General features: G+C 47.2%; 1 protein-coding gene and 1 pseudogene across 2 annotated transcripts in view; both read left to right on the forward strand.

The window, feature by feature from the left end:
- Positions 1 to 23939, forward strand: part of KDM5B (lysine demethylase 5B) — a 91349-nt gene that overhangs the window by 39032 nt on the left and 28378 nt on the right. For both annotated transcript variants that reach the window (XM_088479423.1, XM_088479424.1), the window contains 7 exons: positions 8230 to 8349; positions 8430 to 8588; positions 8670 to 8851; positions 8927 to 9089; positions 11105 to 11224; positions 23329 to 23523; positions 23660 to 23841. In XM_088479423.1, coding sequence (XP_088335549.1) covers positions 8230 to 8349; positions 8430 to 8588; positions 8670 to 8851; positions 8927 to 9089; positions 11105 to 11224; positions 23329 to 23523; positions 23660 to 23841 — 1121 coding nt within the window. The remainder of the gene's footprint in view (positions 1 to 8229; positions 8350 to 8429; positions 8589 to 8669; positions 8852 to 8926; positions 9090 to 11104; positions 11225 to 23328; positions 23524 to 23659; positions 23842 to 23939) is intronic.
- On the forward strand, positions 19600 to 19717 carry LOC148516893 (5S ribosomal RNA; annotated as a pseudogene).

A 23939-nucleotide genomic window follows, 5' to 3' on the forward strand; every position in this document is an offset into this window, starting at 1 on the left:
GTTGACTTAATGCTGATGTCTATTCGTTAGTAATAATTATAAAACATAACTTGTTGTTGCTATGATTAAGCATACCAGCGAAACGCGCGTTAGAAGACACGCGGTGCACGCTGTTTTGTGTGTGCTTTGTATATGATGTATTTTAAATATGTGTGAATTACACTGCAATATTGTTAAACAATTGTGAATATGATGAGGTGTCTGTTAGACACTTGGACGATATGAACAGGCTTATGTTTTTCAGCGGATTCTATGTACTTAATCACTGTTGTATCCATGTGTTATTATACTCAGTAACACAATGACAAACACTGTTGGCACACATTTATGCCTGCATAATTATGAATGAAAAAGATAGCTGCTGACTATTAATAAGTAGCTTCACCAGAGTCTCTGACAGTAGAATATTTATTTTTTTAAGAGAACAAGTAATAGGTTGGAGTCTAAAATTTCTCAATCTGCGCATTATGAAACAAATGAGATGCATGTTAAGTTATGCCATTGATACAATTAAGTGATAAAGCCTAGTTCTACTTTCGAGTGGTGTATTTCTGTATTGTAATATGGAGGATTGAATTCACTAGCTTTCCTCCAATCGTAACCTATTAGCAACTATCGGTCACTCAACACTTAAAATATAGCCCTTTCTATTGCTGCATTTGCACTGATCAGTGTGTACACTATGAAATCAAGAAGCAATGTGTTGCAAGGCTAATAATACCAACAAATTTATTATCAAACTTTATTAAGCAGTGCTCCTATATATTAGAACGTGTTACAACTTGTAGCCTGCCTTGAACACATTTTTTAGTGCACTAAGGAATATATTGCGACTGTTAAAATTTGTTATGGGATTTGCAATAATTCCTAATGAGCTGTGGGCATGAATATAGATGGATAGATGATTCCTTATGGTCTACTTTGTATACACAGGATACTAATCCTTCAAATGATTTGATTAAGGACAGTAATATGGGATTTGCTACAATTCCTAAATGATCTGTATGTAGCAGTATATATATGTGGGATTCGTTGTAATTCCTAATTTCTACTTCAGGGTCCATAGGGGGTCCACAGGGTTGACCTTGGGGTATAGGTTGGGAACCAAATCCGGGCACCACGCAGTTAAAGCTTTTAGCTCCCAGGATGCACTGGGTCCACTCTCCCTATAACCCCACCCCCAAGCCAGAGGCACCTCAGTTTAAGTTGGTGCCCGGCCGGAGTCGGGTCACCGTTAGCGCAGGGGGAGCTGATTAGCAGCCCCTAAGCTTATTTTATTTTTTTAGGGACAAAGTTTTTTCATGGACTTTGGACTCTTCAGAGCGGCAGCGTCGGACTGTCCATAGGACGTCTAAGCTGCCGCTCCGTCACCCCGCTGGCGCTGAGACGCCAGTACAGATCTGGGGATCTCAGCGGGACCCCAGAGTCTGTACTAGCCGGACTCTGCGGGCGCCCAGGACTGCTGCCGGATCCACGGGGAGCAGGTAAGGTCGCGGATCACCGCTTGCTGTGATCCGCGCATTTCAAATGTAGTCCTGTGCCTCCGGTCTCAGGGGACAGACCGGAGGCGCCGGCAGTGGCGGCGGGCCCCCCATACCCCGTGTGTCCACTAGACCACCAGGGACTTAACGATCGGTGCAGGGAGCCGGCGTCCCGGGGGTTAATAGCCGGCCAGGGGAGGCAGCCTTCCCTGTTACAGCGGCTCCTCCCCTCAGCTCAGCGCGCCTTTCAGTATCCATAGTCTGGCGTCGCTGAGCTGCTTCCTCCGCGGGCCACGCTTCCTCTGAGGTCTCCAGCGGCCATTTTATCTCTGTGGTGCAGCAGAAATCTCTCAGGATGGCAGTGAGTCCAGTCCCCCTGCGTACCTCACCATCAGGTCAGTGTACACAGCGCTGTAGCCTTCCCAGACACTGAATCTGGGCAGTTGAATGCAGTGTAATAGTGCAGTATATTATATGACATGTTTATGTATATATGTATATATCTGCATTGTATGTGACTTATGCTAGTGCTGACTGTACTTTATTCTCTCACCTGTCAGTGTATATCTATCCCTTTTCTTTATCTGCCCTAATACAGCTGTACTTAGGGTGGTTCTGAGACCTCACATTTATATACTTGTTAATATTTGTGTGGTTTGTCACATACTGTTGCGTGCTGCACGTTGCCATATTTTAGATGGAACTGTGTGTTGCATACGCTGAAAATGGGTCCCTGCAGCTAATTTTTGGCATCAGTCAGGACCAGTATAGTGCTGCTTAATATTTCCGCCAAGATTGGTCAGATATGTCTGACCAGGAGATAGAGCGTTATACTGCACCCATTTTTACTATCCTGCAAGTCATGTGCTGCAGGTGTTAGTGCGGAGGATTTGACTCATAAAGGGTTCTGTATGTGGCGTCATCTGGTGCCGGCCTCTTTCACGACCCCCTTGGGCGGTTTGTTTTCTCGGGATCCTCTCAATTGCGGATCGCCGGGCGGGCCCCATTGTTGTACCTCACTTGGGGTTACTTCACCATACTGCCCTTTTCATCTCAGGGTATCTCGCAGCTTCTTGCACTCTTCCCCTGTGACACAGACTACCGCTCCCTGCAGGGGTTTTTCGCAGTATATGAATTCCCCCTGGTGCCACAATAGTCTGTCATTCCCCTTGCAGGGATTACCACAACAGCCACCCTGGGTGGATGTCGTTTTCTACGAAACGCTAATTGGCGTGGTTGACGCCCTGTGGTTACTTCCCAGTTGGCTCTGCCGTGAACTGGGTACTGTTCGGGGCTCTTTCCCTCTTACACGGGGGGAAGCCTATTTAAGGTATTATTATCCCTGCTTTAGGGCTGGTAGCAGGTCCATTCTGGTTAGAGTGAATGTTGACCTGCACCTGTATCATACACCCTCAGTATTGCGTGCCTTCGGGTTACCTGTTGCTGACTAGCGGGTGGATCGCATAGCGGGACTCTGGCTGTTGCCAGATAGGAGGTGTTACAACAGTGTTTGGCCTCCTGTCCCAAATTCCCTGAGGGTCATCACGAGCCCCTCCTGGGGGGGATGGGCGTGTTACTCGTCTGATTACAGACGTTACTACGCCTCCCATTCCTGCGTGGTCGGATTCTTCGGATCCGTAGGTGGTAACTCTGCCTGAAATCAGTATACTTGCTTTCAGGAGTTGTTACCCATCCTACCATGGCTATAGCATGGTTGGTTAATACTATTGCATATTGGGTTGATGCATTTGTAACGTTTTTTCCCCTCCAACACGTCGGGGGTTCAAATGTATTTGGTTGCTCACGTAATATATGCTGTTGTCATAGGTGGAAATGCCTATATTGGATACCAGTCTCCTAACTTTCAGAGTTCCGGCTGCGACTGTATCCTCCGTAATACCCTATGGCTGCGCTCTGGGAATGCAGAGGTGCAGATACCATCTTTAGGGTTGATATTGTTTGGTCCTGACCTTGACAAGATTGTAGTAACATTGGCAGTATTACTAACGACAAGTTTACCGCTTTCAGCTATGCCCACTACAAGGCCTCAGACTAAGTCTGTTAAGTCTTTTTTGTCCTCTGGGTCAGCCTAAAGGTCTGTTTCTTCGTAGACTGTCGGCATCTACAAGGGCCGACATATCCAGTACTGAGCAGGCCTGGACTGCCAGCCGATCCTGCTTCTGAACCTACGGATATCTCTTCAGTCTGACGGGACAGGCCTACAACTGGGAGATACCGATTTTCTCAGTTCGCCCGGTATTAGTGTCAAGTTGCCGCGGCTACGTGGGTAGGAGGGTACGCCCTCTTTACAAGGGCCTTACAGATCCAGAAAGCTATGCAGTTGTTGCGGTAAGCGGAGCTAATTAGGCCATCCCCACTATCTCAGTGAGGGACTGGTTGTTCTGTTTTCTTTCTGGTGCGGTGGCTGAATGGTCCTCTTTGGCCTATTCTCTGTCTCAATTCCCTGAACCAGTTCCTAAAGCTACCTGGGCTCAGGAGGAAATCCCTATGCTCCATCATACGATGTTTGGAACCTGGGGACTTTAGGGTATCACTGGATATACAGGACGCGTGCCTACGGGTAATTACAGAGACCTTTCCTCAGCATGGGCTGAGGTTTGCTGTATCACAGCAACACTTACAATTTTTCGGGCTCTGCCTGTTGGGACTGTCCTCAGCCCCACAGGGGTTTACCAGCGTTTTGGATTTTCTGACAGTTCTTCTGTTCAGTATATCCCAATGCTCCTGTACCTGGACGGCCTCCTGCTCTTAGCGGGATCACCGGGGTACTTTACGGCCAGGTCAGGATGACTGTGGCTTCTTCAGGGTGCAGACGTTTAATCAACGGGGAAAAAGTCCTCCCTGCATCCCTCTCTGGGTATTCTTCATCTAGGATCCCTGCTGGATTCTCAGAATCTGAGAATTCTTCTGGCGTAAGACGGAATCTCCTCTCTTCCATTAGGAGTACATGGTTGTCTGCGCAGTCGACAGATGTCTTTACACTCTGGGATGCATGGTGGAATGGGCTCAGTTCCATTCCAGGCCTTTCCATAATTGGCTCATCTCCAGATGGAATGAGTTTTTTTTGTCGGATAACTGTTCAAACGATGATGCTCTCTCCGGAGGCAAGTCGGTCCCTGTCCGGGTGGCTATGGCCATCTCGTCCAGGGTTTTCTTTGCTAGGGACAGTGTCTGGATCGAATCCTTTTCAGTGCAGTTGGACGTCTGTCGATTCCACCCTGTCAATTAACTTACTCTGGCATAACTCTTGTTTCCCGGTGAACCTGAAAAGGTTCAGTCCGACAGGGTCAGGACAGTGGCTTCCTTTTTAGCAACACTGTTCGTTGGGTGGCAATGACAGGTATGTCACATATTCGGACATAGTCCGAGGGTCTCCTCCCGACCATCTCGGCAGCGTTCATTTCAGGAGCTCTCCATTGGGAAGCGGGAGTCCTCAGCCGTCACGACGTGCACCCCGGGGACTAGTCTCTTCACCAAGAGAGGTTTCATCTCCTGGTGAGCAGGGGGGCCCCCCTGAGGTGACCCTCATGGCCTTCTGACTTTATCACACTATGGTGTTACAGTTCAGCTCTGGGGATTCTGAAGCAAACTTCAGCGACTCTTTGTCGGTGAAGTGGTCCTTCCACTTTGTGTACCTGTGTTCTCCGGTCTCCCTTCTTCCTCGAGGTCTTTGGAAGTGTTTTCAATCGAGACGGAGATGCTTTCCTGCTGGTGGCTCCTGATTGCCCCAGATGTCAGGGGTACTTGGATCTTCGGAGTCTCTACATCGATACTCCATCCCTGATGCTTCACTGCCCGGACCTGTTGTCTCAGGGTCCTTGGTTTTGCCTTGGACCTGGGTCGTTTGTCTTTGACTGTGTCCTTACAGTGGTCTTACGGCTTCCCTGGCTTTGTCATCGTTGGAATGATTAGAGCACATGGATCAGCTTTTGCTGGGACCTACCACAAACTGTGGCAGCCATAAATCTTATGGTATTGTACCTGTCGATACAATCCTCCGGTGTCCAGGATTTCCAGATATTCTGGCATTCCTTCCGGCTGGCTTGGGTTTCACACTTGACCTGGTCTTCCTGAAGTGCGGATCTCTACACTGTCAGTATGGTTAAGATATGGAATTGCTTCACTCTGGTATCCAGTTCATCCTTTGGAGTGTTTTCTTGATTATGCCTCCATTTGTACTCCCTAGGGACTCCTTGGGAGTAAGTAGTGGTTCTTCGTTACCTCCGGGGACAGTCAATGGAACCGCTGGTTGTGATAGCCATTACATGGTCTATTGCTTAGGCTCTCTCTTTCTCTCAGGGTGTTTATATCAACCAGGAGAGTGTCTGAATTGGGAGCGTTCTCATGTGGCTCCCTCTTCTGGAGGGCATCATGTCAGGGTGGGAGTTGCTCTCGCCCTGTGTTTCTTCTTAGTGGTTTTCAGGTTCCATATTATTCTGGAACTTATGGTACGGCCATTCTGTCCCCAGTCCTCTCGGCTGGTGTGGCCTCATTGACGGTGGTCTGGCCTCTTTGGATTTATGTGATCCGTTCAGGTTCCTTACGGAAATCGGACTTCTTATTGGTGGTCTGAGATTTCTGGTTTTCACAGGAAAGGATGGCCGGCCTATAACCAAATGTTGGCTTGGATGGCCTCGTAGGTCTTCCTCAGGGGCCTACCCATGGGTAGGCCTTCCTGTTGTTGATGCTTGTTTTTTCTCGGGCCATGTGACCCTCGTGTGCGGCTCGCTGTGGCGCCTCGGCTGTTTTGCCTTACTAGGTGGCCACGTGGTCTTCTGTCCACACCTTTTTAAGGTTCTAGGCATTGGTTTCCTTTGCCTCTCAGGATGCTTCCTTTTTGGCGACGGATTCTCCTCTCAGCACAAGAGCGTCCCCACCCTTGGTTGAACTGCTTTGGGACATCCCCAAGGTCAACCCTGTGGACCCCCTATGGACCCTGAAGTAGAAAACAAGAGATATGGTAAGAACTTACCTTTGTTATCTCTGTTTCTACGAAGTCCATAGGGTCCACAGGGCGCCCGCCCTGACGCACCTGGCTTCATATGGGCTGTGGCCTTTGGCTACTTACAAACTGAGGTGCCTCTGGCTTGGGGGTGGGGTTATAGGGAGAGTGGACCCAGTGCATCCTGGGAGCTAAAAGCTTTAACTGCGTGGTGCCCGGATTTGGTTCCCAACCTATACCCCAAGGTCAACCCTGTGGACCCTATGGACTTCGTAGAAACAGAGATAACAAAGGTAAGTTCTTACCATATCTCTTGTTTTACTGTTCATATAAGGATTATATCTTTGTACTAACGATCAAGTGCAATGGGTAATAGATGAGGGATCATTAATATTCTAGTATGTGAACTATAGTGTGGAGGACTACAAGATTTTGTCAGTTGTTAATTAGAAGCGCTCTTGATGAAATGATCTATATCTTTCTAATAATAAGTTACACATTTCCGTGTTCTACAGACACCTGTCATATATATACGATATTATTATGATGTGAGTAACGATACAAATAAAACTAGGCAATATATCAGTGGTTACACAAATTTTTTTTGTTTTTCACATTTATATAAAAACATTTTAAAACAAAAAACAAATATTTCGCTGTATTTTATCAAGGAGTCAATAAAAGTTATGTTTTATAATTATTACTAACGAATAGACATCATCATTAAGTCAACTATATAATTTAGTGAAGTTGCGATTTGAACCAGAGAGTGCCCCGCTATAGGAATACTATCGCTTTTTTTCTTTTGTTTTAGACTTAGTGCCTCAGTCGATTTGATTTAACCATCTGGACTCAAGCATGGATATCCTTAAAACCTGGATTGTAACTATGGAGTTAAGGCCGGTACACACTAGACTGGACCCGGCGGGGTGGCGGCATCGGTAATTGCGTACACACTTGCTGATGCTAGCATGGCTCTCGCTAAATATGTCGCCTGTAGCACCTGCATACAGGTCCGACAGGCGATGTAGCTGACTATGCACGAAAACTGGCATAGTCAGTGACATTGAGGGTACACACTAGAAGATGTGCCCAATATGTTGTCCGATCTGGCCGGATTGGCCGACATATCGTCTAGTGTGTACCTTGAATTGCATTTTGTTCCACATATTAGTATTGTGCCTGTATTTGTTTTATGACCTTTCAACCATATACTTACATTATAATAAATGTGATATTCGGCTAAATAAAACAGTTTACTTAATCATTCTATATGTCTGTTTATTGTTAACCAAAATTTGATGAATATCTATTTGTTATAGTCACAAACTTTTTATGGTTTTCTACATGATCTTAACATGTTGGTTATCAACGTGTAACTCCATTCTAAAATGTTTTTAAATAATAAAAATCATTATGCATTGTACTGTAAATTACTTTGATAATCCTAATTAAACTGGGCTTCTTTTAAATTGTCTGTTGATAACTGAAATAACATTGATGCCATACCAGACTGTAAGTACTTGGCTTCTTTTAGAAACATGTAATTAGGGAGACTGTCAATGAAGTTGCCACTTTTAAGTGTGATTATCTGACATTACACACATGAATTTATACCAAAACAAAACTCTCTTCATCAAACTCCTTCTTTTGCTGTGTTTATATTCATTTATCCTTTCCATTGACCTTCAAAAATTAATTTGTTATATGAATTCACAGTACTTTTATAGGTTATACACCTCTTGGATTGTATTTTACTAATTTATGATGTACATTTTATTCCAGGAATGCAGTAAACCACAAGAGGCATTTGGTTTTGAGCAAGCAGCCAGAGATTATACCCTACGCATGTTTGGAGAGATGGCTGATAATTTCAAATCTGACTATTTTAATATGCCTGTGCATGTAAGTATTTCATATGGTATGTTCCTTTGCATCCTAGAATGTACGAGGCTAGAGTGTAGCTCTCCCCTTTGATTTATCAGATGGTGCCTACAGAGCTGGTGGAAAAGGAGTTTTGGCGTTTAGTGAGCACTATAGAAGAAGATGTAACTGTTGAGTATGGAGCAGATATTGCATCAAAAGAGTTTGGAAGTGGTTTTCCTGTGCGAGATGGGAAGTTCCGTGTTAAGCCTGAAGATGAGGTAAAATTCTGAAAGCTGGCAAACAATATTGGAATTTGCGGAGAGTGTTTCTATAGTGCTAATTTCTTCTTCTATTCATAGGAGTACCTGGACTGTGGCTGGAATCTGAATAATATGCCTGTAATGCAACCCTCTGTATTGGCTCATATTACTGCTGATATCTGTGGGATGAAGTTGCCTTGGCTTTATGTTGGCATGTGCTTTTCTTCTTTTTGTTGGCATATTGAAGATCACTGGAGTTACTCTATCAATTATCTACACTGGTAAGTGCTTCTATACCTTGAGAATTAAAATAATTTTATTGCAGTGGTTTTAATTTTTATTTACCTTTTTGCCAGGGGTGAGCCAAAAACTTGGTATGGGGCACCTGGATATGCTGCAGAGCAACTGGAGGAGGTGATGAAGAAACTGGCTCCAGAATTATTTATTGCTCAACCTGACCTCCTCCATCAGCTGGTTACCATTATGAATCCAAATACTCTAATGTCTCATGGTGTACCGGTATGTGTTTGAGTTGCAGGATTTCTAATGGTTGGTCATATTTTGTATTCACTTCAGTCATACATACTGAATATTATGTAATAATTTCTCCTTCACACACCCACCCACACAGCCAAAAAGTATGTGGACCCCCCTTCTGATTAATGAGCTTGGTAATTTTTAACCACACTCCTTGATTACAGGTGAATAAATTAAAGCATACAGCCATGCAATCTCTGTAGTCAAACATTAGCAGTAGCATGGGTTGTACTGAAGAGCTTAGTGCTGTTATTTGTGAAGTGGAAACTTCTAGGAGCAAGAAAAGACGAAAACCTTACACGTTCACATAACATTTCCTCCATGGGCTGTGGCACATAGCATGTAAAAATGGTCTATCCTCATCTGCAATACTATATACAAAGTGTTAAGCTGTCTCTGTAAGCAAAATTGGTACAAGTACTGTTTGTCAAGAGCATCATGAATAGGGTTTCCATGGCCAAGAAGCATCACACACGCCTCAGATACCATATGCAATGCTAAAGAGTATAATTGCCATTGGACTCTTAGCAGTAGATTCAGATTCTCTTGAATGACTAATCATGCTACACTATCTTACAGCCTGATTGATGAATATGGGTTAGGCTGATGAGAAGGAATAATGAGCTGAGGCTGTTATAAGTTAGCCTGAGTTCTTAGTTACAGTAAAGCATTTTAAATGCTTCAGCATACATTGTAGAGAATGTGTCCAGCTTTGTGCAAACAGTAAAATGAAGGGCCTTTCCTGTATCCGTATGACAATGCTGCATGCAAAGTGAGGTTTATTAAAAAAAAATGGTTTGAATTTGATGTAGAAGAACTTGGATGCCCTGCACAGAACACATTTGGGATAAATTGTAGTGACAACTGCAACATTATATTATTTATTATTATTGTTATTTGTAATAGATAGCTAGCTACAGATAACATTGGTTACCCTGCACTCTTTTTTAATGATATTAATGGCCTGGGTACCCTTCCTGCAGCAAAGAGTAATGTGGCAATATAGGCATAGACAGTGGATGGCACTCCAGAGATGATAGATAAGTAATGCAGACCATATGGCGGTAGTCAACATTTCAGAGGTTTGCCCTCTTTTATCAAGACATCATCCAGATTACATACCAAACAAAGATCTATAAATAGCTTCTCACCACGTGTGCACCGTATGGCGCAGGTGACGTCTTCGCAAGCAGCCACCCGCCGGCATCCCGGCAGCCTGCAGGGGGCTTACCTTCAGTGTCCCATCACCATGACAACAAGGAGACCACATAGCAGAATACACAAATGGGCCATGGGAACGATCTATATGAACAACACCATTGTAAAACATATGTAGAGAACCTGCAAAGGAATAAGATACATAATGTACTAGGAGCAGGCATGGATCCCAATCCTGAAACAAATACACAGGGAATGAAAGCTAATCGTTCTATAAATAAGGGTCCTGGGAGCATAGATCAATTATAACAGATAAGAATAATGGCACTAAGGTTAAAGAGCCGGGTGTAGTGAAAGTAGTACCTCTGTAGCAGAATACCATGTAAGATATGAATGAACCTGGTGCTAGGGAGAGGACTTAAATAGATCAGACTCAGTAGAGATGGGACACTGAAGGTAAGCCAGGCTGCCGCAACACCGGTGAGCAGCTGCTTTCCATGACGTCACCAGCGACAAATGGGCTCGCGTGGATGTGTGATTCACAGGGGTGAGTAGCTGTTTATATGTCTTAACAGCTCATAGAGGATACTGACAGGCATCACAACCCACGCCGCTAACTCCCGCAATAGTCTACGTGCCGGAACCACACCAGATCACAGGATCCAGGGATAGCACTGGATGGCACAAAGAGTCTCTAGCCTAGTCAGTATCCTGGAGGACAAGTGGTGATTTGCCTGGTTGGTTTATATATTCCATGTGGTAACTAGTCCACCCTGCAATTACCATATATATATAGTGTGTAATCAATTTATTTGGATTTTTTTCTTCCCCCTCAACAGATATATCGCACAAATCAATGTGCAGGAGAATTTGTTATCACTTTTCCTCGTGCGTATCACAGTGGCTTCAACCAGGGCTTCAACTTTGCAGAGGCTGTAAATTTCTGCACTGTGGACTGGGTAAGCACAAATATATGAATTGATTTGATATTAAATTGAAGATGTATTCGGTTTAAATGTGAAGGGTTTATTTTCTCCTTCATTCACTAGGGGACACTGGAGTTCAAGACAGTGGGGTATAGATGGTGGTAGAGTAGAGCCTGGCACTTTAAATAATTCAGAAGTGTGACTGGCTCCTCCCCCTCTATGCCCAATCAGCCCCAGTTTTTAGAATGTGCCCGAGAGAGCCGGTTGCACATCAGGCTGTCTCCAGCCTTTCTCATATAATTTTATTTTTAGCTATTATTACAAGCATGAGGACAGGCAGGCTGCTTACTGTGGCAGTCTGCCTGCTACGTGGGAGCTGCCAGGAAGGGCACCGCCACGGCTACTGCAGCCTGTGTCCAGTGACCCTGATGAGGTGGCACATAGAGATTGAGTCATAGGACTCTGCGAGGACCCGCCACTGCTGACAACTGCATGTGTCCGGGTTCCTCGCCGCCCCCTCAGCCCAGCATCCCCGCTGCAGCAGCTCGTAAGTATATCCCACCACTCCTGACTAGCTGGAGACAGTTTCAGCCTCCTTCCCCCTGCCAGTAAACCTGGCAGCGTTGGTGCTACTGAAGAGACCCGCCGCTGCACTCTGCAGTCAGCGGCCGGGTCTCTGGCTAATGCATAGCCATTGATTCCCCCTCCTATTTAAGAGGGGAGGGGAGGAAATTGGCTGGACAGTGACATAGGTATTAATAATTGTAGCCGCGCTGGGGCTTATACTGTAGAAGCTCCGGCGACGGCATTGAACGGGGCTGCTAGACAATAGCCGCTGAGCGGCTGTCAGTTATCACCGCGCCGGTGCTTACAAAGAACACCGGCGCGTGGCTGTTTTAGGTCTAACCTCCACTTGTAAAGTAGGAGACACATCACCGCTTATGTGCAGCGCTGACAGGACGTCGGGCGCGCAACAGGGTCCTCCCAAAATGGATGAATGGGAAGTGTAGCGCCGTGGTAGGCGTGCTAAACGACCGCCATTAGCGGGAGCTGTACAGGAGTTTCTTATTGCCGGTTCAGACCGGATGAGTTAGCGCCGGCTATTCCCGGCGGTGCGGGGGCGTGGCTTAAGTCCGGCGGCCATCACTGCTCCCGGGAGCAGGTGCCTGGCGCGCAGATTATATTAGCATGCTCTTGGCAGTGCAGTAGCCCCGGTTGAGGTTGACCCACTGTAACATTATATACCACCAAGGCAGCCTAAAGCAATATGACATGCCTACGGGGGGTATGTGTGTGTTTACACATGTGTGTGTGTGTGTGTGTGTTTTGTGTATGTATATATATGTATGTGTGTGTGTATGTATATATATGTATGTGTGTGTGTATGTATATATATATATATATATATATATATATGTGTGTGTGTGTGTATATGTGTGTGTATATATATATATATATATAATGTGTGTGTGTATATGTGTGTATGTGTGTGTGTATGTATATATATATATATATATATATATATTTATTGTCGGAGTGCGCTGTGCTGTGTAAAAACTTTTGATAGATAATAAAATGAATATAACTCCCCTGTGCATAGCCGTAGCAAAATCTAGATAGAACCTAGTTTGGTCTCTATTATAGTATAATGCTGGGAAAGATTATGCTGATGCGTACTGAGCGAATTACAAACCTATGCACTCAGTGTAACAGTCTTCCGGCTTACTGATTTAAGCAGCGGCAAGGTCCATATAGAACTTGACTCATCTCGGTAGTTCCTATATGGTGGTCAGATTCCAGCAAAACAGTCGGCCTCACAACTATCCTAACTGCTGCCCGACATCATTGTGATGTTACTGTGTAGAGGATAGTTGTGACCATTTTACAATGTCTATATCAAGATGGCTGGAGGAGTCTGTTTGATTAAGTTTTAATCAGTACTCATATTAAAGAGCAGCACCTTTACATATCATGGTACCCGCCGCCACTATTATAGAGTGAGAGTCCGGGCCCCTGACACTAGCTCAGGGAGGAACATGCCGCAGCCTAATACAGAGGCTGTGTCCGTGTCACTTGCCCTCCGCATGACCTGCCGATTGATCTATGTCTGTGTCAAATAGGCCTGTATTTCTACTTCAGGGTCCATAGGGTATCCACAGGATACCTTGGGGTATAGGTGTGACGTCAGTCGCAGGGCACCAAGGAGTTAAGCTTTCAGCCTCCCAGGATGCACTAGGTCCCCCTCCTATACCCCGCCCCCGGGCCAAGGCACCTCAGTTTAGTTTGGTGCCCGGCCGGCGTCGGGTGCACCTGTCGGAGTGGGGGCTAGAAGAGCCCCTGAAGCTTTCTTCAGTGCAGCTGTGGCTGCACATCTGGATGTACAGCATGGACAGTCAGTCCTGACGTCCATGCTGTCTTCCCTACACCCCCGCCGGTACCAGAACGCCGGTACCGATCCGGGGATGCTGGTGAGCATCTGGGGTCACAGCTAGCGGTGACCCCAGATGTTCCGGACCATGGCTGGATCCAAGGGGGACAAAGGTAAGCAGCGGGGTCCCGCGGTGGGTCCCCGCTGGTCACATGGTCCTAAGTCCCCAGGCAGGGGGCTCCCTGGGGACTGGCTGCAGCGTGGAGCCAGGTACTGAACCTGCGCTTTCCACTACCCCCTGGGACAGCGGACCGCAGCAGAGCGGTAGCGCTGCGGCGTCCCAGGGGTTAAATGCATGCCAGGGGAGCGCGCCTTCCCTGTCTCACAGCCGGCGCCTCCCCCGCTGCACACAGCCCTCTCTGCACTGTGCTGACTGGTCCTGTGTCAGCGCTCCTCCCCCAGGCCAGCTTCTCTCTGCTCCTCGGCGGCCATCTTCTCTCTGCTCCTCGGCGGCCATCTTCTCTGCAACGCATGGTGAACGCTGCTGGAAGCCTGGAAGGAAGCATCGTGGTCTGGGTCCCCCCGCATACCTCTCCTCCGCTGTGGCTCAGGTCTGTGTATGCAGCGCTGTGTCCTACCAGGCCCTGTGTCTGTGTAGTTGAGTGATCAGCGCTGTTAGTGCAGGAATTGTTATTTCTCTGCATTGTATGTGACTGTGCTAGCGCTGCTGCCTGTAACTTTATCTTCTCAAAACTGTCAGCTTTATTACTGTCCCTGTTCTTTCTGCTAAAGCCCTTGCAGTGCGGTGCTGCAGGGTGGTCTCTCGCCTATTTAATACTTAATTGGTGAGAGAGGTCACATACGTGGTGCCATCATGTCTGAAACTGATTTTCCCCTCCAGGTACAGTGTACCACGTGCAAAGTACCGTTAGCGGAGGGGGAGGGTAGCGCGGAGGGCCTTTGCCGGCAGTGTTTGTCCATGGCGCGGCCTATTACGGTTACAGCACCGGTACAGGAGCCGCCCTGGGCTTGTTTCGCTCAGGCGTTAACAGCTTTAGTGGGCCAGTTAGCTCCGCAGCCCACGTTTACTCCGATGGGTTTGTCCCAGCAGTCTGTGGTGTCGTCACCCATGCAGGGGTTCCCACGACAATTGGTGGTACCCCACAGTCTCCCTATTTCCCCGCTCCCGGGTTCTCAGGAGCCAGCGTGGGTTAACTCCCTGACGAGTTCTTTACAGCACTTGTCGGATGTGTTGCAAGGGGAGTCTGTGATGCGGCCTCATAAAAGGCCGGTGGCGTCTCTGTCCGCTCCTTATGAGGATGACGAAGGGACGTCTGATGATGGGGAGATTCTGGATCCTTACGATCAGGAACCTCTCCATACTAAGGACGCTGATGCTAAGTCCAAAGTATATATTCCTGGACTTATTCGGGCGGTCCGCACAGCCTTGGTGATTGAGGACGAAGTTCCCCCAGCGGCTAAATCTAAGTATGCCTTTTTCAAAGATGTGAAGGGCGATGCCACAGTCTTTCCTCTTTCGGGTCAGTTGGTGGACCATTTAGAGGTGGCGTGGAAACAACCTGGCAAAAGATACCAGCCGCAGAGACGCCTGGCGGTGGCTTATCCGTTCGCGGATAATTATTTTGCTAAGTGAGAATCCCCTCCACAGGTGGATTCTCACGTGACCCGTCTTGTCCGTAGTGCCACATTGCCGATGCCATCCATGTCCTCCCTTAAGGATGCTACGGACCGCAAGGTAGAAATCTGCCTGAAGTCCGCTTATTCCCTTGCAGGGGGGGCAGCACGGCCGGCTATGGCCATTTGCTGGGTTGCCAGAGCGATGGAGCGCTGGGCGGATTCATTAGAGGCTTCTTTTGAATCTGACTGTCCGGCCGAACAGGCGGAGTTGATTGGCAATCTCCGTGATTCGGCCACCTACATCAACGAGGCGGCTCTAGACATTAGTACTCTGGTGTCTAGAATTTCTTCAGCAGAGGTAGCTGCTCGTCGCACCTTGTGGCTGCGATCCTGGAAGGCGGACGCAGATTCCAAGAAAGGTCTGGAAGCGTTTTATTTACCGGAGAAGTTCTCTTCGGTCCGGATCTGGATAAGATTGTGGCCACGCTGGCGGCAGCAAAATCTGCTTGTCTCCCGTCGGCCGCTGCTCCTTCTGGTTCTGGACCATCCTTTCGGTCATCTAGGGCCCAGGGCAGGCCCAAACCACAGTCGTTTCCTCGACAGGCTGGCCCTAAGAAATCGGTCAAGCCCCGGAAACAGGCTTGGAGAACCAGACGTCCGGCCCCCAAGCCAGATGACAAGCCTGCGGCCTGACGGTCCGGGCCTCCCTTTGGGGGATCCCAGGGTGGGAGGCCGCCTGCTGCAGTTCTCCCAGTGTTGGTCGTTCACTACGACAGACACTTGGGTTCTGGAGGTGGTCTCCCACGGGTACGCCCTCTCCTTCCGGCACAGACCCCCGGCTCGATTCTTCACCACGGGTCTACCATCAGACCGGAACAAGGCTACGGAGCTGCGGAAGGTATTGCACACTATGCTCCAGGCTGGAGTTATAGTGCCTGTTCCATTCTCCCAGAGGGGCCAGGGTTTCTATTCAAATCTATTTTTGGTACAGAAACCCAATGGGTCATATCATCCGATTCTCAACCTCAAAGCACTCAACAAGTCTTTGCGGGTCCCAAAGTTTCGGATGGAGACCCTACGGTCCATCATTCTGGTGCTGGAACCTGGGGACTACATGGTGTCATTTTACATACAGGACGCTTACCTGCATGTCCCTATTCTTTTGCGCCATCAAGAGTTCCTTCGGTTTGCAATCAGCAGCGACCACTTCCAGTTTCGGGCGTTACCTTTTGGCCTGGCGACAGCACCACGTGTTTTCACCAAGGTGATGGCGGTCATGGCGGCTTCTCTGCGGCTGCAAGGAGTCCGCATGTTGCCGTACTTGGACGACCTGTTATTGGTGGCAGGATCTCCAGAGCTCCTGTTACACCACTTGGACCTGACCATTGCACTCCTGCAACGGCACGGCTGGCTAATCAACTGGCAGAAGTCCACTCTAATCCCGTCTCGGAGGATTCTGCATCTTGGAGCCTTATTGGACTCGGGACAGCAAAGGATCTTCGTGACGGAGGACAAGATCTCTGCTTTACAGTCAAGGGTGCGCAGTTGTCTGCACAGCCGCCGGGTGTCGTTACACTCGGCGATGAGGTTACTGGGCTCCATGGTGTCGGTGTTCGACATGGTGGAATACGCCCAGTTTCACTCCAGACCTCTGCAGCACCTGATCCTGTCCAAGTGGAACGGGCTGCCTCAGTCTCTGAAGTTCCAGACGATTGTGCTCACCCCGGAGGTTCGCCTGTCCCTTGCGTGGTGGTTAAAGACGACCCACCTCAACAAGGGACGTCCGTTCTGGGTTCCAAATTGGGTCCTGTTGACAACGGACGCCAGTCTAAGGGGCTGGGGAGCAGTTTCGGGTCCACACTTGTTCCAGGGCAGGTGGACGCCGACAGAAGCGGAGCTTCCAATAAATATCTTGGAACTCCGTGCGGTCTTCAATGCTCTCCTGCAGGCACAGCGGTTTCTCCAGGGTCACCCGGTGCAGGTTCAGTCGGACAACGATACCACCGTGGCCTACATAAACAGGCAAGGAGGAACTCGCAGTTGGGCGGCTCTCGTAGAGGTCTCTCGGATCCTGGTTTGGGCGGAGCGCAATCTTCCGGCCATATCAGCGGTCTTCATCCCGGGAGTGCTAAATTGGAAGGCGGACTTTCTAAGTCGCCAGGCCGTTCATCCGGGGGAATGGTCCCTGCACCCGGACGTTTTTCAACTACTGGTGGACAGGTGGGGTCTTCCAGAAATCGACCTCATGGCGTCCCGGCACAACAACAAGTTGCCAGTGTACGGGTCTCGCACAAGAGACGAAGGGGCGTCTCTGGTGGATGCTCTGTCCGTCCGGTGGACGTTCCGGTTCGCATTCCTGTTCCCTCCGGTCTCCCTTCTTCCACGGGTAATCCGGAAATTCAAACAGGAAGGAGGGACGCTCCTGTTGATACCTCCCGCGTGGCCCAGACGGCACTGGTTCTCAGACCTTCAGGGTCTGTCCGTGGACAGTCCTCTGCGGTTGCCGCTACGACCGGACCTTCTGTCTCAGGGTCCTTGCCTTCACCCGGACCTGACTCGGCTGTCTTTGACGACGTGGCTGTTGAGACGGCCATGCTGAGGTCCCGGGGGTTTTCCAGCTCTGTGGTGCGTACCATGTTGCGAGCTCGGAAACCGTCTTCCACGAGGATATACCATCGCGTGTGGCATACGTTCTTCCAGTGGTGTCGACCGAGAGGTTATGCATCGCGGGAGTTTCGTCTGTCTCGGATTCTCGCCTTCCTGCAAGCGGGACTAGATCATGGGCTTCGCCTTGCTTCTTTGAAGGTACAGGTTTCGGCCCTATCTGTCTGGTTTCACCGTAGGATTGCTACAATCACGGATGTGCGCACCTTTATGCAAGGTGTTCTCCGTATTCAGCCGCCCTTTGTTCCACCTGTGGCGCCTTGGATTTGGCTGTGGTCCTGAGGGCTCTCCAAGGACCGCCGTTTGAACCACTGGGCTCAGTGGATATTAAATGGCTAACAGCTAAGACTGTTTTCCTTCTGGCCATTGCTTCGGCTAGACGTGTTTCTGAGTTAGGGGCTCTTTCTTGTAGACCCCCTTTCTTGGTTTTTCATGGGAACAGGGCAGTGCTCCGCACTCGGCCCGAGTTTCTTCCCAAAGTTGTTTCCCAGTTTCATGTTAATGAGGAAATAGTTGTTCCGGCCTTTAACTCACCGGGTCTTTCCGTGGGTGAGGCCTCTTTGGATGTTGTGCGGGCCTTAAGGACTTATGTTGACCGCACTTCTTCGTTTAGGAAGTCGGACGCTTTGTTTGTCCTCTATGGCTTCCGTAAAAAGGGTTGGCCTGCTTCAAAGCAAACTTTGGCAGCCTGGATCCGTATGGCTATTTCTGAAGCTTATCTTCATGAAGGCCTACCGGTCCCTCCTTCTCTGAAGGCTCATTCCACTAGGTCTGTGGGTCCTTCGTGGGCAGCTCGACATGGTGCCTCGGCAGTTCAGATCTGCAAGGCTGCTACGTGGTCTTCTGTCCATACCTTCGTGAGGTATTACAGGTTTGACACCTTCGCCTTTCAGGATGCTTCCTTCGGGCGGCGGATTCTCCTTTCTGCACAGGAGCGTCCCCACCCTTAAAGGATACTGCTTTGGAACATCCCCAAGGTATCCTGTGGATACCCTATGGACCCTGAAGTAGAAAATATGAGATATGGTAAGAACTTACCCTTGTTATCTCTATTTCTACGAAGTCCATAGGGTTCCACAGGACTCCCGCCCTGTCGCACCTGTGCTGCAGATGGGCTTTGCTCTGGTCACCGGTTTTCCGTCTCCCTCTGGTGAGAATGTGATTCTTGTATGTATCCAGATCTTTGTTCTCTCTCTTCCTTCTCCTCCTCCGGCCTATGGCTTGGTAACTAACTGAGGTGCCTTGGCCCGGGGGCGGGGTATAGGAGGGGGACCTAGTGCATCCTGGGAGGCTGAAAGCTTAACTCTTTGGTGCCCTGCGACTGACGTCACACCTATACCCCAAGGTATCCTGTGGAACCCTATGGACTTCGTAGAAATAGAGATAACAAGGGTAAGTTCTTACCATATCTCATATTATATCATGTATACTGCAGTATATTTCATTGCACTGAGGTCGTCTCGTTGATTCCCACTTTGAAAAAGCGGGTTGAACTGGAGCTCACATGGCTCACCTGATAAGGCGAGTAGACCAGTCTGGGACATCACACTGTTAAGATATCCAGGCCCCAACGCCGTAGCAGAATGACGACCACACGCGGCACATGAGCAGTCTCCCTGCGTGGAGGTAAGCCACATGTATGTATATATTTGTATTTTATACATAAGCCCTACTTTAGAACATATACATATGTCTGGAGTGAATTTTGTCCTGGGCTCAACCAAGGTCTTGGCTCAGTGCCTACGGCCACATACCCTCAACACACCCGATCTCGTCTGATCTCGGAAGCTAAGCAGGGTCAGGTCTGGTTAGTACTTAGACGGGAGTTTGCCTGGGAGTACCAGGTGCTGTAGGCTTATCCTTCCATGGCTCTGACTGTTGCTCATGTTAAATATTATTGTCACCTATTGATCTGAATGTAGATACGCGTATACATTATGGATATGTGTGTGTGTGTGTGTGTGTGTGTGTGTGTGTGTGTGTATATATATATATATATATATATATATATATATATATATATATATATATAAAAAAAAATGTGTGTGTGTGTTTATGTATCACTTCTTATCCTTACCGTAAAGCAGAGGAGGATCTGTTATCAGTTTTGTCTGATACCTAGCATATTTTAAAAAGGAGGATCCTGCGATTTGGAGGCTGGACTCTCCTGATGCAGTAGTTTGGTACAATAACTATATCCATGTACTGTGTGTGTGTGTGTGTGTGTGTGTATATATACATATATATAAAATGGTGGCTCTATAGACTACAGTCCTGTTCTACAGCTTACTTTGTGTTAGTAACAATTCCCTAAGACATTGCTTCTTGTATGGACCCCTATGCATGTCCTGGGGCCGCCTTGTATGTCCACACATGGATATAGCGGAGCAAACTTATAGGAGATATATATGTATATAGCATGATGATCTCCTGGTGCAGAAGTCTGACAAGTAAACTTCCTATATTGGTACTAACTCTTTCTTCAAAGAGATTGCCTTCTCATGCAACTATGTTTGACGGGTGTGTGTGAGTATGTATACATATATATTCACATTCCTTGTATGAATATTTCCTAGTATTGGGAAAACCTGTTTTTTAACCCTAACTGGGGTTATCTCTGCAGATATATCCCTTCTTTACTTGGGATAACTTATGCACTCTATGTACAGGTGCCTTTCTCAGTATAGGTTCCAGTACTCAATATTATTGTCTTGTCAATATATCAATAAAATGAGGCTATAAAGTGGCCCCTAGGTACACTTCCTATCAGTACATGGAGAATCCAGGTTCTACACATCCTCAGGACCTAATTGTTTGACAACAGACTGCAGTTACTGCTCCTGTGCCTGAAGGCCTAGGGCCACCCGCCGAATAGGCAGGGTCAGGCCTGGCTTGATCAGATGGTGAGTATCAAGTAAATCCGTGGCCCTGCAGTTAAATTTTGAATCCCTCTTGTTGTCATCACTATAACTTTCAAGGGTCACTGGTGGGGATCCATCATCAAATATGTAATATTTCTGTGTGTATCTTGAGTGGTACAATGTCTTATTTAAATCCGCCTTTTAACTAATATGCACTTTATAGATATACATGCACTAATGCACTAGCAGAACGTAATTGGGGTATATGTATAATCTCTATATGTATACACATCCCTAATGTAACAAGCTCAGGTATACAGTCCTGTTGTACAACCTTCTTGTCTCCACTAACAATTTGCTAGTTTTCTACAGTATTCCCCTGTTGGGGTTCTATAGGACTGTAGCGCATCTATGGGCTAGGGCACATCTTTACATTAAAGTGTGACAGTCATTATGTTCTGCGCAGGAATCTGATTCCTATTCAGTATCTGTGGATATTTTCATCACTCTGACAGGTAACTGATGGGTACCTTTTGGGTTGTCCTAGTGCTCTAGCCTTGCAGTATGGGATGCTTCCCTATTGGTAGCTCTCCCTGGGTGGCTGTTGCATCCGTGCTCTTTAACTGCCAGGGTATCCGGGTTGTTTTCATACTATGTTTGGGCCAGCAGTTGGTACTGACTACGCACTTCCATCATGAAGGACGTGGTCTGTTGTTTGGGGTCATTGCTGTGGATTTCTTTCAGGCCGGCACAGGGCGTGTGCCGTATAGTCCCCACCTGGGGCGCCTCATATACGAGTGTAGTACCCGCCCCAAGCGGTTTTGATGACTTTATTGGCAGGCAACTGTTGGGCTGCCAGACACTCTGCCAGTGGTCTGGTACGGGGATTTATAACTGCAGGTTTTCAGTTGCTGTTTGATCCCTCTGTTTCAGAGTGGTTGTACTGCTGTCTGAGCCTCTGAAAGTATTGAGACCACAATTCCTTTCTAAGCCGCCTCTGCCTCATACCCAGTGAGATCTCTATTTGTTGGAGACTTACTTCCGCTGGTTTAAAACCTTGTGGTTGTTGGGCCTCTAGTATGGTCTTGGGCGACTGGTCTTGACTTTTGCCTCCCTGTTTACTCTTGTTAGGAGTCTGTGGACAGGATCAGCTCTGTATCTGTAGATTGGTGTTATTCTTTGTTAATATATATGTATTCTGTCCAGCACTGCTGGGGGTCTGCTGTCTGTGTATTGTACAGCTTCTTATGTTCGACTATGGTTCGGGCTTGGTCTGTTTTCAGCTGATCTTACGCTGTTTGATGTTTTCATCTGCGGGTGTTCTTTCGCTAGCCGTTATTCCATTCGAATTACGCTATACGTTCTGGAATTCTGTGGTTGTTTGGCAGGGAGTTCTGATTGTCTCCGCTGCTCTGTGACATTTGATCCTCAGCTCTTGCCTTTCCATTGGGCCTATGGTTCTTGGTGATCCTGGTTTTTGCTTTTGCCAAAGGGTCTGCAAGTTCTCCGCTCTTCCCACCCGGGAGGTTGGCTTTGGGACGTCCCCACTGTCTTGAACTCCAGTGTCCCCTAGTGGATGAAGGAGAAAACAGGATTTTATTACTTACCGATAAATCCCTTTCTCCGATTCCACAGGGGACACTGGACGCCCACCCAGCGCTGCGTACCTGCAGTGTTGTTTGGTTCCTTCTATGGTTGTGTGGCTGCATGTGTTCCCTGCAGTGGTTTCCTCTGTTCTCCTTCAGTCGGTATTGTTCCTCTCCTTCTCTTTTTCCTATTGTCCTCCGTCTCCTCTCGGGCTCAGTTCCTAAACTGGGGCTGATGGAGCATAGAGGGGGAGGAGCCACTCATACTTCTGAATTATTTAAAGTGCCAGGCTCTACTCTACCACCGTCTATACCCCACTATCTTGAACTCCAGTGTCGCCTGTGTAATCGGAGAATGGGATTTATCGGTAAGTACCAAAATCCTGTTTTTACTTGAAAGATGTTCTTAACTATCTAATCACCTGGTGAAATGTGAAACTTGGTTAAGTGGATATGTCCATTAAGAGTCCGTTGTATTGATTAAACCATTACATTCTATAATTTTAGTGCTGCATTTAATATGATACTGTGCAGCAGAACCATTTTCCTCACTTGCTCTACTAGTAAACATTGTATCTGGAAGTGCAATGTGTTGCAATGCATCGCAGAGCATGTATAAGGCACACATGCGTATATATGGTGCTCTAAATGCTCATGAAAACATTGACAAGTCATCATGCACAGTGCTTCTTGTTTGTTTTCATTAATACCAGCAAATTACTATACTGCTTTCTCTTAAAAAAAAAAAGTAAAATAAATTTGCTATAATTCCAGTGGATATGTGACTCTTGCTCTTAAATACCATGAGAAACCGTGAAATACTTGTTTGACCTAACTAAACCATTTATAAATTTGTTTAAAGCATCTGTCACAGATGGATCCACCTTTTGTATAAATGTATCTTTTGAAATGTGTTAAGCTTTATAATACATTTATTACAAGGTCATTGTAAAAAAGATAAAATAGTTGGTACACACAGGTTTGTAGATTCTGGACCGTGAATACTGTGACCTCTCTCAGCTACCTCTAGGGCGTCAGTGTGTAGAACATTATCGCGGCCTGAATAGATATTGTGTGTTCTCTCATGATGAAATGATCTGCAAGATGGCCCATAAAGCAGAAGAGTTGGATGTTGTACTGGCATCCTCTGTACAGAAGGATCTAGCTATTTTGATTGATGAAGAAAGGACTCTTCGTGAGGCTGTCCGAAAGATGGTAAGTTTGTCTGCTTCATAATAGAAAGCTAAACTATTTGGTATTGTATAGAAGGGTTTAAAATTATGCAAAATATAATTTTTTTATAGAACGTCTTTACCCATTTTTAGTAACTTCCTCCCTCCCTCCCTCCCAGGGTGTTGTGAAGTCTGAGAAGATGGATCTGGAGCTACTAGCAGATGATGAGCGGCAGTGTGTGAAGTGCAAGACAACCTGCTTCACATCTGCTGTATATTGTCCCTGCAGTGCTGGATCTCTTGTGTGTTTACACCACGTTGATGCACTGTGCTCTTGCCCCCACTACAATTATACGCTGGGGTAAGACGTATATTTATTATGGGAAACCTCTTTGAGAGACGCATTTGAATTTTTTAGTACATTAATAAAATTACAGAAATAAAGGTTGTTAAAGGCAT

Source organism: Taudactylus pleione, unplaced genomic scaffold (genome assembly GCF_031769625.1).
Source record: "Taudactylus pleione unplaced genomic scaffold, aTauple2 ptg000232l, whole genome shotgun sequence".
Taxonomy (NCBI): Eukaryota; Metazoa; Chordata; class Amphibia; order Anura; family Myobatrachidae; genus Taudactylus; species Taudactylus pleione.